The following is a 15,159-nucleotide window of genomic DNA, read 5'->3' as shown; positions in this document are numbered from 1 at the left end:
CTAAATCTTCTCTGTGCACTTGGTTCTGAATAAATGGGGCCAAAGGCTAGAGTGTTGGCTCCTCCTAAAGCGGTTAACTCATCCCACCCACACCTTTAAATATGTACATAACATTGATCACAACAGCCATGGATTGTACACTGCCTACTGCTAGGTTGGCCAAACGTATTTAATGAGTATGGTCTCCTTGTAAAATAGGAACTTGTCAAATACATTTCTGGCAAAACCACATCGCTCATAACCCCCCACCTCTGAATTTTGATAAAATATTTACAACATATTTACACATAAAAGTTTAAAAGTCTGGAGTTTTTTTTTTTTTTTGCTGCTCATCCAAGGCTTTAAAAAGATAGATTCATATTGGTTTGTGCTTTTTATATGCATGTTTAATGTCATTTTATCCAGATATAATCTAACCCTGAAGTTTTACAAAAGATAGTTTTTCTGCATCATTGGAGATTGTCCTTGTACAAGATTGTTCTTCTTTTGATAAATTTTAGATATAAAGCAGTTAATGATAGTCAAGTACAGCCATTTAAATGGTGCTGGCTTGCAGGTAGTAGAACAGGAAGTTGGATAGTGGCTCCCGAGTTTATATACTTAAAAAAATCCTTCCCTTTTATACTCTTTCCTGTGTTGCCTGCAGGTTATTTTGGCACACGGTTGCATTGGTCTCCATTAGCTTGGATGTTTACAAACATGTGGCGCAAACACAAAGAATTAGTAACACGTTGCCGATTTCCTCGAGACGACGACTAGGAAGGAAATTCTAACAGCGCTCAAGGTGGCCGCTAAAAGTCCGGCGTTTTGATTTCAGTGCATGCATCTCTACATCTACAGTACATCGCATAGTGTCGATGGGAGAGACACCTGAAGTGGTCACCGCTCAGATCTACTTATATCTTTTCTTTGCGTTCAAGAGATCATCTCTCTTCTCTGGGCCCATCCAGTCTATCCTCACGCCTGACTGGCCGCTACCATATTTCACAGTGGGCTGCCCAGCAATATCGTTACCATCACAACCAACACTAATACTAAAGAAGTTTATGTTAATGTAGTTATCAGTGACGAAAAATGAGGGTGGGACCTTTGTGTTTTGTATTTTTTTCCTCTTTTTGTTCTCACCAACCTTTCATCCGTCCTCTCACAGCAGGTCTTTTTGTTCTCGTCACAATTGTTCTCTCGGATCCCACCCTGCTTTCCTCTACTTCCCAGAGATTCCTTAAAAACCCTTATTTCCTCCCCCCGGTGCCTATTCAGTGCGGTGAGTGTGGTTTTCATGGTGGTTGTTCTCGCCCTCCATCTCCTGGTGACTAAAGAGGTAGCTCCACCAGCTTCTAGAGTGGTGCATCTGGTTGGCCGTCCCGGCACTCTTCACCCTCCTCATTTCCTGCGCGAAATAGAGAAAGTTAGAAATAAACTAATTGTTTTTAGTAGAAGAAGAAAAAACTTAAACCCTCCTCCCATCCGCTGACCCCTCGTTCTCACCCCTTTGTCGAGCAGGCTGTCGAACTCGTCGCTCATCCTTCGAAGCTGCCGGCCGTATTTCTTTGCTGCCCACAAAGCAGGGGGAGCCGACTTGGACCGTCCTCTGAATGGAGCGCCGTCGGTGGGCGTACCGGCCTCGTCTGCCCAGAGCTCCTCGTCTCTGGAGACGGTGGAAGCGATGGACTCAGAGTTCAGCCTGATTCGACCGGTCGCTAAGGGAGACAAAGGTGAGAGGGGTTTGTAATGCCTCACAGGAGCGGGAACAGATCAACATAGAGGGGAGCAATAAGGAAATAAAATAGGAATAGAGGAATATTTATCACTAGTTATTACTGTGTTCAAAAGCGTCAAACTAGGCGGGGTAAAATAAAAATAACTTCTCTCTTCACTCCTTTGAATGGAGTTAGAACTATGCTACATGCAAGATAGGTTAGCGTTCCTTTCAACCAACAATGCAATCTCAAACTGTAAAACCTATGTGAGAAATAGCAGATTATAATTTCTTCCAAATTAGGCCGAAGAGACAAAGCAAAGAACTGTAAGTACAAACTACGAAGATAAACAGACAGTAATGTTGGCGAGAACGATGGATTAGTGGTTTGATGCACTGACATCAAATGTAATTTTTTTTCTCCCTTTGTGCAAGAACAGGATCTGCATTGCAGCTGTTGCAGAAAAATAGATTTGGACAGATAACTTCATTGCTTTCTTTTTCTGCAACAACTGCAACGATCATAAACAAGCAGAAGAGCAGTCATGGGTTTAGGTTTTAACTACACATTACTGCCCCAGTGAATTTCACCATGTGGTTGTGGTATGCTGACAAACACTGCACCTGAAGGGTGCAAATGTCCTGCTCTGTGTGTTTTCTTTTTCTCCTGAGTTTTAAAAGCTCCACCTTTTTTAATTTCCCCCTTTTCCTTGAGATTTCCTACCTGGTAATCTGAGCTCAGGTAGGGTGAGGCCGTGGCGTTGAAAAGGCTGCTGCTTTTGCACAGATGAGAATTGGTTATTTTCTCCTTCCTCTACCTCCTCTGATGGCTCTGACTCACTGTCAGAAATAGTGAAGTGTGCAGCCATCAGGACATCTGGAGAAGTGAGATTCAGGGAGAATTAGAAACAGGGATACATTAAAACATTTTTTTTAAACATTTTTTTAATGTATATTACATATACGGAAATGCCTCCAAGTAGACTAATCTGTTGTTTTTTTGTTCTTAAATCGACTAAGATTTGTTTAGTCAATCAGTAAGTTGTTTTGCTTCATTTCATGCTGAAGGACTTATCTCCAAGAATATGTTAATACGTTTCAATGTTATTAAGACCAGAGCTAGTTAATGTTAGTGTTGCCCTGAAAATTGACCTGTCTGAGAGAACTATACATCATACAACACGGTGATGTCCATACAAATAAAATGACCAAGAACAACATTCATTCCTATCTCAGTTATAATAAAGATTACAAAGAGCAAAGTACAACAAAAATCTACAGGACAATTGTGCTCCCATTTTACTGTCAAGCAGCACATTAGCTGATTATTCAGGAATCATAAAATGGCATCATCCATTGTACACTGATGCTGCCCCGTCTCACACCCAGCAGCCTATCTGGGTCTCTGTAGCCAGTCCAAAGGTATTCACAGCGAGCCATCCCACAGATAACAGACTGGTTTCGACAACACGGAGCCACATTTTGATACCGTTAACTCGCTGTTCCTCTGATATTAAAACAAGCCATTACACCTTCTCCCCCGGCCAACACACTGCCTCGCTTGTTGTGTTGTTGTTGACTGAAGAGGACAAAAGAAACTTCCTTCAGGGCGGAAGCTGCTGAGGGGCTAAATAAGCTACCGCGGCGTGTAGGGAGAAGTCCGGACAGGTTTCCTTACCCGAAGTCTTTACAGCTCGAGTCCGAAAAGTGCGAGTGTCTCCTTAGTCGGCCTCATGTGGCCCGCAGCTGTTGTTTTTGTTATCGGCGTCTTGTCTTTTTTTTTCTGTACAATACAGTTTAGCTCCTCGCTCCTCGCTCACCCAATCGCCGGCGTCACTGCTCCGCCGCTGCGCGCTGACGTCACTGTTGCGAGCTAGGACTGGGCCGCGGCTTTGTTTGTGCTGCCGGTTACCGGGGCGACCCGTGTAGAGGCGCAGCAGGATTTAAGATCAGGACATTATTATTTATATCCACCTATTCTCACATCTGTCAGGGTTGGCATTCAGATCCTAGACTTAAAAAAGAGTAACAATACGACCATTTCATAATAGACTACTGTATTACAGGTAAAATGAATTACTTTGACTTATTATGTAACACAAGAGACATGTAGCTTTATTGGCCATGTGTGTGTACACATACATGGAATTTGACTCCGGTTACACTTTGCTCTGGTCTTACATATGCACATATTATATACAAATAAAGAAGAGAAATATTTAAAAAAGACATTAAGGACAACAGAGTAGAACACAGAAACTAAGCATCAACATTAACATTTAACTAATATGTACAGTATAAATATATATCGAACAATGACATTGAGGTATATCATTTGTTGTATAATTGAAATATTATTATTGGAATGTAATTACTGATGTATTAATGTGTAAACAGCATTTTGATGTTGTATAACTGGTCGAGGCGGAGCTAATGTTATACTTAGTATATACGGTTTGATGGTTTAATATGTAAAAATGCATCATGTTTTATAAAATGATCATCTATTTTGAATGTCAATTCTAAATCTGCAAAGTTACAAGTATCTTAAAAAGTCAGATACATGTAGTGAAGTAAGAAGTACAACATTTGTGTGGAAGGTAGTATACAATGGAAATACTCAAGTAAACTATAAATATCTCTTAAGTTGTAATTGTACTGTAATTGTGCGTTTTCATATTAGTCTTCCTCAGCAGATTGAGTTAAAGACGTCTTGACCTCAGAAAGAGAAGTTGACAAAAAACTTTAATGGACTTTTATATGGACTATGCCTTCCTTAGGACTCTTACTTGCTTTCTCTCTGATAAGGAGACAGACATCATAAAGAAGTGAGGGTAAAAGTGAAGCAAAAGGAAAAAGGCAGGTAGGGCAGAATCCATGTTACACAACAGTTATGTAAAATGTTATTTCGTCAGATGTTAAGGCTGATAAGGAGAGGGTGAGGCAAGACCCAGTACATGCAATCGTGAACGCACAGATCATACTGCACACTGAACATGACACAATAATCATCCTCTAAAGTAATTTTAATCGATCTATATTTATGGTAAGACGTGTTAGGCACCCACTAAAATGATAGCAAAGAGATGGTAGGTCATCCTGTTGAATCTGGTCTTGTGTTCATTTCCACTCTCTTTTCTCTTACAACCTGATCAGCTTGTTGTCACACCTTGTCTGAGCAGCAGATGGCGACGCAAGCCTACAAAGTGATCTTTTCTCATGTTTGCTGATCTGTCTTCCTCTTCGGTCACACTGCCTCATCTCCTGTCACAGGTCATGTGGTTTCCTGCGAGAAAGGAAAAATAAAGGAAAAAATCCCATATGCTCATGCTAAATTGCCCCTGATTGGTGTAATGACATCTTTTCCAACATGTGGAAAATGTTTCATGATGTCAGGATCGGGGGTTGCCCACGACAATCGAGTTACAGAATGTACGTCAGTGGGAAAAATACTGTGTTTCTCATTTCCTGAAAAGCTAGCACTGCAGAAGTAGTGCTTTTGATAAGGTGAAAGACATGTCCTCTGTCTCCTAAAACATCACAATAGAGCAATCCTGTATACGTGGTGTGTGTGGCACTGTGCATCCTCTACTGATCGTCTCTCTAATTTGCCCTCTGGCACTTTCCTCACATCAACGCAGGAAAGTCAACCATGTAATTATCTGCCATTTATATCTGCTGCCTCTATTTCTCCTCCCCTCCTCAACATCATTCCTGTCCCTCCCCTCTCATGCATTTGGAGCCTCTTGTGAGATTAAACAAAATAAGTCTATTTTGCCAAGTCAGTAAGTGACACTTGAGTAGGAGGAGTGAACTATCTCTGTGGAAGCTGTGACGGGATCCGAGGGGATGTGATGCATCTTCTTCTAATTCGGTGTATCCAAATAGAACTAATGTGAGTTTCTAAGCTTCGACAAACAGGCAAGAGTCCGCGACGTCAGCTTTCGGTCGAGGATAGAGCAGCTCCAGAAAATGACCGTTGAGACTCGCCTCTTTTGAACTCTATTTTTGGAGGGATTATAGAAATAATACATGGGAGTTCTTTCTTTGGTTGGACTCTGGGGGCCATTTGAGGACCATATAATTATTATGCATTTTAATCTGTATGTGCCGTATGTGTGTGTGAGCAAAGCCATGTGCGCATTTATGTTTGTAGCATTTTAACGCCATAAAGCTGCCATCCATAAGAGTGTGTAAGGGAGAAAGACTGATCTTACACAGTTTCTCTCACAAGCAGGATCATTTTCACACACATACCCGGACATAGAGTGTGTGTGTGTGTGTGTGTGTGTGTGTGTGTGTGTGTGTGTGTGTGTGTGTTTAAATCTGCTGGATTTCAGTGTAATCTGAAGGAGCCATACAATTAGCTTCCATTTATATCTTCCTGTACCAACCTCGCCCTGCCTCCCTGCCCCTCATCTGGCGGTTATTTTGGGAAACGGAGGCGTATGCACTCCCACACTGTCTCCAAACCACCACTCAGTGTGTGTGTGTGTGTGTGTGTGTGTTTGTGTGTGTGTGTGTGTGGCAGTTTGAGAGCAAACGCAACAGCGCTTCCAAGCGGCTCCCAAAACGTGCCTTCCAATTTAATGCCAGGACACTGCCTGCCTGCCTGCCTGCCTGCCTGTCTGTCTGTCTCCCGCTGCTGCTTCAATCACTCTCCTTTCAAGCATGTTCCCCTCCCTACAGACATTAGTTCAGTCTATGTTGGAGCCGAGCAAGATGCAGAGCAGGTTTTGAATTATTTGAAGTGGGGGAGCTTGGAGAGAAGAACAGAAAGATGGTGGGGAAAAAAGTGTATTTCCCAATTCCGAAAAAGATGAGAAGCAGACCCCAAACACAGACAGTGTGTGCCAGACATGGAGGGAGGAAAGTAACTGAAAGAGCAACAGATGAAAGATCACAAATACAGACAGACCAAGACATGAGAGAGGTGTCTGAGTGTGCAGAGAGGGAATTAAGGTTATAAAAGAGCAGAATCGCTGGCATTAAATGCGAGAGTTTTGGAAGCCTGCTATAGAATAAAGAATAGTCTAGGAGACACAAATCAGAGGAACAGCACAGGTGTAAGAGACAGGAACAGGGCAAGAGCAATCTTAACCTACATCAGAGAGAAGGCTCTCCTCCGGCCCACTCATTCAACTCGAGCCCTGACGTCGTTTTTCTCAGAACATGCTCATTATCTACGGGCCGCTCCCTCGCTGTATAACTAAGCCACTCTGTGATCACAGGACCCACATATGGCAGCTTTCTAATTCCATCCATCTCCACCCTTGTGCAGCTTGCCGCCTTGCAACCCGGCTCTTCTTAAACTAAAGTTTGCGACTGGAAATGGGTTGCTGACTTTGTCTCCAGTGGATAAAAAAAGAAATAAAAAAGGCCCAGCTCAACAAGACATTTGATCGAAAGACTGGTGTTGAAATATTTCTCTTCTCGTGACAAGTGAGAAATCCGTCATCGGCTTCAGGAAACGTTTCCTTCCCAAGTGCACAACAAAGATGTGTTAAGAAGCTCTAGTCTCTTGGATATCGCCAAATGTTAAATAAATAGTTTGGCAGTTTTGGGAAATGTGCTGTTTGCCAATATCACTCTGTGTCACTGTCTGGACGCTAAATATGAAGCTACAGTTAGCAGCGGTTAGCTTAGCTTAGCATAAAGACTGGAAACGGCTTGCCTGGCTCTGTCCTAGCTGTTACAGGGAAGCCACTCCTCTTTGCCAACTGAAATAATTTGGCACATCACATTGTACAACTACAATTTTGGTGTTTTTGCATTTCGGTTTTCTTATGTATCGAGAAATCTTGTGTTAATTAGTGAGCTCCAGAGGTTTGTTACTTCTGAACAAAGTCGGCCTCGCTGTTTCCCAATCTCAATCTTAAGAGTGGTATCAATCTTCTCATCCATCTCTCGACAAGAAGAGTATGCATGTTTCCCAATTAGTTGAACCATTCCTTCATGTAAACAGACAAATGTAACATTATAAAGTTGAAAATACACTCTTCTAGGCAAGAACCAACCGTAGGCCTATATTTGAAATACTCTGTCTTCCAAGTCCTGGCTCGGCTAAAGGTTGAAGACTGTAATTAACATCTGCCTTGACTTTAGTGGATACCAACACACTCCTACCCAAGCCTGTTCTCTATCTTGTCAACTTACAAGCCACACACACTCTCGTCCGGCCCCCTCTTTCAACCTTCTAATATCATCAATTATGTTTGGGCTGTTTTCATGTGGTGGGAGTGGTCTGTATGCTCAGAGAGCTTCTGTGAATATGAATACATGCTGCTCTGAAACACATGTACTCCATATGTGAGCTTTGAGGTGTACACATGGTACACGTCTGTCATTATGCCGTCTAAAGATAGTTGACTGGCTCATGTTGTGGAAGCAAGATCATGCTATGGATGAAATGTCCTGTTCCTCAGAGTCCTAACTTCCAATTCAATGCATCCTGGGATAAACATGTGCACAAGTACAGTTTTTTAATTAACGTCGGTTTGCTGCAACTAAATGATAGATCATTAAGTAAACATTTGCTATCATTAGTCATTATCACAATGCTGCTTTAATTGTCAGTTAATTTAGCTTTTGTTGGCTAATCAGTTTATGTATACCACTGTAAAGCTCTGCCTGCGGCAAATCATATTTCCATGCTTCACTTAATCATCATAGCGCCTCCATCCAGTACAGTGCCATACAGAAAAGCCTATACTCTTGGTCAATTAAATGATAATTTACTGTATCGCTGATCACTATCGCTGTGTCACTATCTTGTAATATATATATAGCGGGGTGCAAATGTAATCGTATAAGACCAAATACACAAGACCGATTAATTTTTACTGAAGGTTTCCCAGACTGGACCGGCGAAAACAACGAAGCAAAGATTCTATCGCTAAATCTATGGATCCGCTCTAACATTGTTGTGTTTTTTTTCTTCTTTTTTTCAGGAATAAGCTAAATGAATAGAGCTGAGAGAGTAAGAGAAGATACTAAGGAGAACAGTGACCAGGAGTAAATCAAATAAAGTACCATAAGATTACAATATATGCCCATGGTGTATATCATACTATGCTATTCCCTAAAGAAATGATATTTTGATATTATAAATTTAGACTGCCCTTAAGATGCCTGTCAACCTGCTAATCACAGGCATTGTATCAAAGAAATGATTAGGTCACTTCCAGTCGCTGTGCTCAAAGCCTCTGTATTCCTCTCCATCCCTCACAAGGAGAGCAGGCAATCCATCCTCCTTAAAGATTTTATTTGTTTTGCTTTGACAGTGATGAGAGGCAGGAAATTGGGTGGAGAGGCGCAACATGGTACAAAACAAGATGCATTTTCAGCCCGGATGAGAATACATGGTATCTGCATTAGTGGATCTGTCTTCCTCATTGCCTTAATCCTCTCCTCCATCGTTCTCATTTCACCCAGACACTCAGCATTCCCCCCTTTTATTCATTGTGTCTTTTCTTCCATTGCTCTGCCTTTCTCAAATGTATCCCGTGCTCTGTCTCTCTTAGCCTCCCTTATCTCGCATCTTCAATTATCTCCCCCCTCCCCTCCACACACATTTCCTCCCCCCTTGTGTATCTGGGTTGCTGACTGAACTAGTTCATGTCGAGCTTGCTAGCTGATGGCGTCATTGCCTCTGTTTAATTGATGTGTTTTGATAGAGACAAGCTGCTTGTTGGACTCAGTCAGGTGGTAACAAAATCTTAAGAGCCTGACCACAAACAAGAACAAACTAAAAATCTAAAAATTAACTGTAACTTTTTTGAGGTGACTGTCATTTCACATTTTCTGACTTTTTCTTTGGAGATAAAAGCTTTGTATCACGCAAGGTGTTTGGAGACACACAATGGTGTGATTCATTTCTGATTTCCCCTTACAGGCACGTGCATGCATTCAACTTTTTCTTGACCCTGCTTCCTCTTTTCTTCGCAAAGTTGTACAAGTGCTGTAAAACACTGGTGAGGGAGCCGAACAATTACATTAACAAACCACAGAACGCTAATGAAATCTTACATTGACTGCTGGCTCTGGCAAGTCCCAGTCAGCAGAACAGCAATGGGATAAGTAACTGTTGCATTAGAATAACAATACAAATCTGCATACAAATAATGAAATAAAGGCGGTGATAGATGACCATCATTACAAGGAAAGGAAGTGGAATGCATTTGCCAATAACCCAAAGTATTTTTCATTCCACTTCTGCTCCTTAAAGCCGATTATATTACTCAACTATATACTTGCGGTTCCAGTTGCTGCTGCAGGCTGTTGGACATTTCCATCAGCTCAAAATGTCTGCAAAGAGAGATACATTTCATTTGTATTAAATCATAAAGCGCAAAGCCCCAAATTGCGATGGTAATATAAGACGTATACATATATATATAAAAATGTGTGTATCTGTACGCTTGCTTGTGTTTGTGTAATAGTGTGTGTGAATTCGCTCGTGTGTAGTCCTATGAATCATTGGGAAAGGTCAGTATTGCTTGAGGGAAGAAGACGCAGAGGAGACATAAGTGATGAATTGCACTTTGGGATCATTTTCCGTGCAACAGCCCAGGTTATATTGAAGTGCGTGAAGACACACGGAGAGAAAGACCGCATATATTTGCATGTGAATCAGATATTTTACACCTGCATTGCATGTTTTTATTAAAAGGGGAAGACAACTCACTTTTTCAGTGCTTTTATTGGTATCTGGGGTGCCTTGTGGGTTGGTAGGGAGGCTTTAAGAGACAGGCGCTAAAACAGTGCATTTCAGACCGAGGGTGATCTAGGTATATGTAGACAGACAGCATGAGAAAATATTGTGTTTTTTAACATTAAAGCATGAAAACAAGTGCAATAAGCCTGAAAATGAGCATGATATGTCCCCTTTAATGTCTGTGTGTCTGTCTGTGGATAAGCAAAGGCAAAGTTAGAGTGCACTATCTTTATGTTGTGCATCAGTAATGAAAACTATGTGTGTGAGTTTACAATTGGAAGCTGAGTGTAACAGTATGTGCCATTAATTACTCACAATAAGTTTGAATGCAGCCTTTTTTGAGTGGAGTTGCAAAAAGGCATGTTGCAATCACATTCTCACATCCACAATGGTAGCCGTTACCTCTTTCCTGTGACTTGTTTCGCTTGCAACAACTTCTCCTTTGTAAACTTTCCTGGAGAATTGCACAACAGCAACAAGAGGCTTAGAAGACGCTTAGACAACAAATATTGTCATTATGGCTGCGTTCGAGATGAGCGTCATAGATGAAGAAAAGACACATATTTCTTGTTCCTGGCCTCACCCCGCCCCTCTTTTCTTATTTCTCCGCAGAGTTTAAAAATTAAAATATGCTTAAATAAAGCAACAAAACAATAACACAAACACACGATTATAAACGTATTTGTAATACGTCAAACACAACATAAAAACACACATATTTCTTGTTCCGCTGTCGGTTTCCGGTCACAATGTGCCACCTTTGGTAACGCAGACGTCCTCTGGTCTTCAGGGTGCCTTTACATGTTCATGAGTTACAATCAAGATCAGGCAGGATACATGCAAGGATTCTGTATTTCTGATTGGTTTCAGCCTCCTGATTAATCAGCAGCTCCATTTCAACGCCGATCAATAACTCAGCAGGCAGATGGAGGTGGTCCTCATGTCAAATTCATATTTTGTGTGTGTGTGTGTGTGTGTGTGTGCGCATATTAGAGCATCACGCCATGCCAGTTTGAATGTATACTCATCTGCCTAAATAGTACAGCTTGTTTCAGTCGACAGACGCAGCCACGGTATAGCTACAGTACGCTGAGTGTATGTGCGCATAACAATCGACCCATAGCCATGTAAGCACTTAGCAATTGACTTTTGTTGTGATTGACGACGTGCCTAACGCTAGGAGGCCACAGCGTCAGATGCTCAAGTTCGGCGGTTAGCGCTGTAATGACCTCGCATGGACAGAAAACCATCAAGCAGCGGGTGTGGGAGCAGTGTGTTTCTGTGGTTGGGACTTCACGTGTGCGGTTGCATGTTTGTACTACGAGTGCATGTACAAGCAGGAGAGAATGTATTATTCTGCATATTTTAGCTGGTGCGGGGGAGAAACTGTGTATTGTGGCAGCGGCCAGCAAATTATCAAGGCTCATTTGCTGGCAATCCTCGTCATCGTCATTTAGTCGTGTTTCACAGCTCCCCTATGGACCATACTCAGCATGACTTACAATTGCTTCCATGGCCTGACACAATGAGTCTGAGGCGGATCATGAATAATCAGGAGCCAACAAGGCTTTATAAGATACGAGATAAAGCAGAATGGCTTGATTAGCTGGCTACTGTGTAATCATGTCCAATATTCTTCAGACGTTCATGAGAGGATTCTCAAATGGGACACATCTTAACTGTACTGGTCTTACAGAAATATTGTAATATGTCAAATACAACGTACTGTTACAATTAAGATGTTTGGATGTGGTCAGAAATGTTCTGAACACATTCATATCAGTTAGTATTTTGAAAACCGGATGTTGGGTCCCGTGACTCCTTCCGCCCGTTTGAATATTTTTCACGTCAGATTCTGCACTTGATGTGACCACAGAGATCCGAGTGTCTGCTGATGATCGCAGTGGTTTACTGCACTAGATGGAGTTTATCACACACTTTGGGCTGCATTCACAAACCACCCGACTCAGAGAAGACCGGAGCCGGCGCGAAGGAGGCTGTTACCGACGGCCTAAGGGCGGCGGGCAAGCGTCTGAAGACCGAGCCCCGGTGCAAGCAGTCTGAAGACCGGCCTAACAACGGCGGGCAAGCGGTCTTCGCCTCCCGGTGCGGTCGACTCTCAGGCTCCCGGTGCGGCCGGCGCCCGGCCGGCCGGCTCTCACTGGCCGGCTGTCACTGGCCTCACCCCGCCCCTCTTTTCTTTTTTCTCCGCAGAGTTTAAAAATTAAAATATGCTTAAATAAAGCAACAAAACAATAACACAAACACACGATTATAAACGTATTTGTAATACATCAAACACAAACATATCAACAATAAAACAAAAATACGTGTATAATCAACATACGTTTTTAATCAACCTATACGTGTATAATCAACGTCTTTGTAATACGTCAAACACAAACATAATCAGGGAGGAGATACGTTTCTGATCAAACGTATTTGGGAATGCGTATTAGTTCTGGGGGAACGTAATTTTTAGGAGACAGGGTTGGAACTGTAGCTTCTATTTACTGTACAGACATAAAAATAATCTCAATCTCTTTATCTAACAAATTCTAGAAGTGCATTTACACTTGGGAGCTGCACAGTACAGCCATTATACTCCCCACAACAGAAACACATGAAAGATTTGTGAAAACAACACAGTAGCAAATGTGCTAAATTGCTGCTTACTGTGAGGTACATTGAACGCAGCCGCTGTATTTTGACTACAAAAGGGACTCGAGAACAACAAGGCCGAGTCAGTGTAAAGGATTCTTCCTTAGCCTAGTTTTTAACTGGCTTTTTTGCAGGTTCCAACTGTTTGACTGCCAAAAAGTGTGGAATGCATGACAGAGAGCAGCATGCACACTCATCCAGGGAGTCAGTCCAAAGACAGCTCGAAAACTGCGCCTCTTAAGAAGTCTTTCTACAGGTGTGACAGCCTGCAGCTTTGGTACAGCAGGAAACCTTCATTGCCTACTTTTATTTCCCTAACCTTTCATCTTCCCGCTGGGACTGAGGGAACTTAATTAATCATTTGGATTTGACATAAGACTGCTGCTTTTGGCACCAACTAATAAGCATCACTTCAAAATTTGCTTGACCGTGGCTAATCAGAATGTGGTATTTCTGAGGTAATATATGTATTGCGGGTATGTACTGTGGAAATTCTCATTATTTCTCGAGAAAAAAGGAATTGTTTAAGAGACCTAAACGTCATAAATTGGAAAAGACATACATTTTCTCATACACATCTAAAAAAATGAACCTGAGGCCAAGAGCAACAGTCTCATATACTAATTGGCTATTGTATGTATGTAATGTACCCCACCATTAGGTTGTGATCAGATAAAAGGTGTTTTTTACTCATGAAATGTAAAGCTGAGCTGTGAGCATCAGCAGCAAGAGAGCATAAAGGGCAAACGTGTGAGTGTTTGTTGTTCACGTTGAATACATCTCTAATTGCAGCTTACGTGCGTGAAGTAACAAAGTGGGTAATGTTGTAGAAATATTCAAACGAAATATGGTTAAATGGTTAGAAAGTTTGCCTTTTCTGAAATGGAGTTGTGGGTTTCTGCAGAACCAAACTATTTACATATTCTTTGGACTAATCTCATACTAATAAACCATAAGGAGATTACATGACACCCAAACTCGAACCATCCTGTGATATAACAGATGGGCCACCGTTTTCAAGAGTCTCAAGCTAAAGAACCAACTTAATATTTCATGGAAAACAGCAATTATCCTCAAGGCAGAAACGTTTCACACTGCTGCTTTCAAATATGTGCCGTGCTACAGTCATCGTTTTCAGATATGTTACAGTAGTAAGATGGAAGGTTCTGCTTTTGCCTTCATTGCCATAGAAACTGGGCAAACATGTAGCTTTCTCTGAAGATATTATTGTGGTTTGTTTGGCAATGTAGTAGTGAGGCAAGCAGATACACACTACGATGTGATGAGGGAGGGTTAAGAGGCTCTGAATCGGCAATGATATGATGTTATGCTGAGAAGAGGACACATAGGAATGCTATTCGGTGGAGAATTGTGTTGTGTAATCATAGCTATTCTATCATATTCACTTTGAAAGTATTTGGATTGTGTTAATTTATTTAGTATAAATGACAATGAGTTGGATTCATTAACTGGCATTTCATCCACCAGAAACAGACAGGGCCTCATGTCTGCATTGTGAGTATAAAGCTTGTGTTTGTGCATCACCTTTACTTTCCAATCAATGGGGATTCACCCTGCAGCAGTGAGCAAATTGGTATTTCCAGTTGTATTGATATGAGTTGTCTCAGTGGTTATTTTTCGGGCAGTTAATTAATGACTTGTAACATTAAATGTTAAAAGGAAACATCGACCCTCTCAATGTTATATATCGGAAACAAGTTGCTGGAACTTTTCTCCACCCGTTCTGGAGCAACTTTTCTGAGAGTGAAGGCTTCTCTCTGGGGTTAACCTCCATAACAACACATAAGGACTTTGATTGAGTTAGGTTAGGGTTCTGTATGAAAAGGGGAATTGAACATGTCAATGTTCAGCTTTTGTTGACCCATCCATCCAACTTGACTTCCTGCCTCTGTGGACAATAGCGTCTGTGCCACAGAGCTCCATCCTATTAAAAGCACATTAGGGGGCCATGCTTGTCGCACTGGGCGACACTGCCACTGCGTTTGGGGCGCGGAGAGTTTGACATTGCTGTGACAAACTGTCTGACTGGTCTTTTCATGGGATTTCTTGACAATAATGAAAA

General features: G+C 41.8%; 1 protein-coding gene across 1 annotated transcript; it reads right to left on the bottom strand.

The window, feature by feature from the left end:
• Window positions 1–223: 223 nt before the first annotated feature.
• badb (BCL2 associated agonist of cell death b) lies at window positions 224–3,507 on the bottom strand. The gene is made up of 4 exons (XM_079216323.1): window positions 3,378–3,507; window positions 2,424–2,576; window positions 1,489–1,700; window positions 224–1,390 (listed from the first exon to the last, which is right to left on the bottom strand). The coding sequence occupies exons 2-4, from the start codon at window positions 2,566–2,568 to the stop codon at window positions 1,253–1,255; spliced, it is 495 nt and encodes a 164-aa protein (XP_079072449.1). The 5' UTR covers window positions 2,569–2,576; window positions 3,378–3,507; the 3' UTR covers window positions 224–1,252.
• Between the last annotated feature and the right edge of the window lie 11,652 nt (window positions 3,508–15,159).

Source organism: Taurulus bubalis (assembly GCF_910589615.1).
Source record: "Taurulus bubalis genome assembly, chromosome: 3".
NCBI classification, from domain to species: domain Eukaryota; kingdom Metazoa; phylum Chordata; class Actinopteri; order Perciformes; family Cottidae; genus Taurulus; species Taurulus bubalis.
Note: the sequence above shows the minus strand (reverse complement) of the source record. Positions and strands in the feature narration are given on the sequence as shown.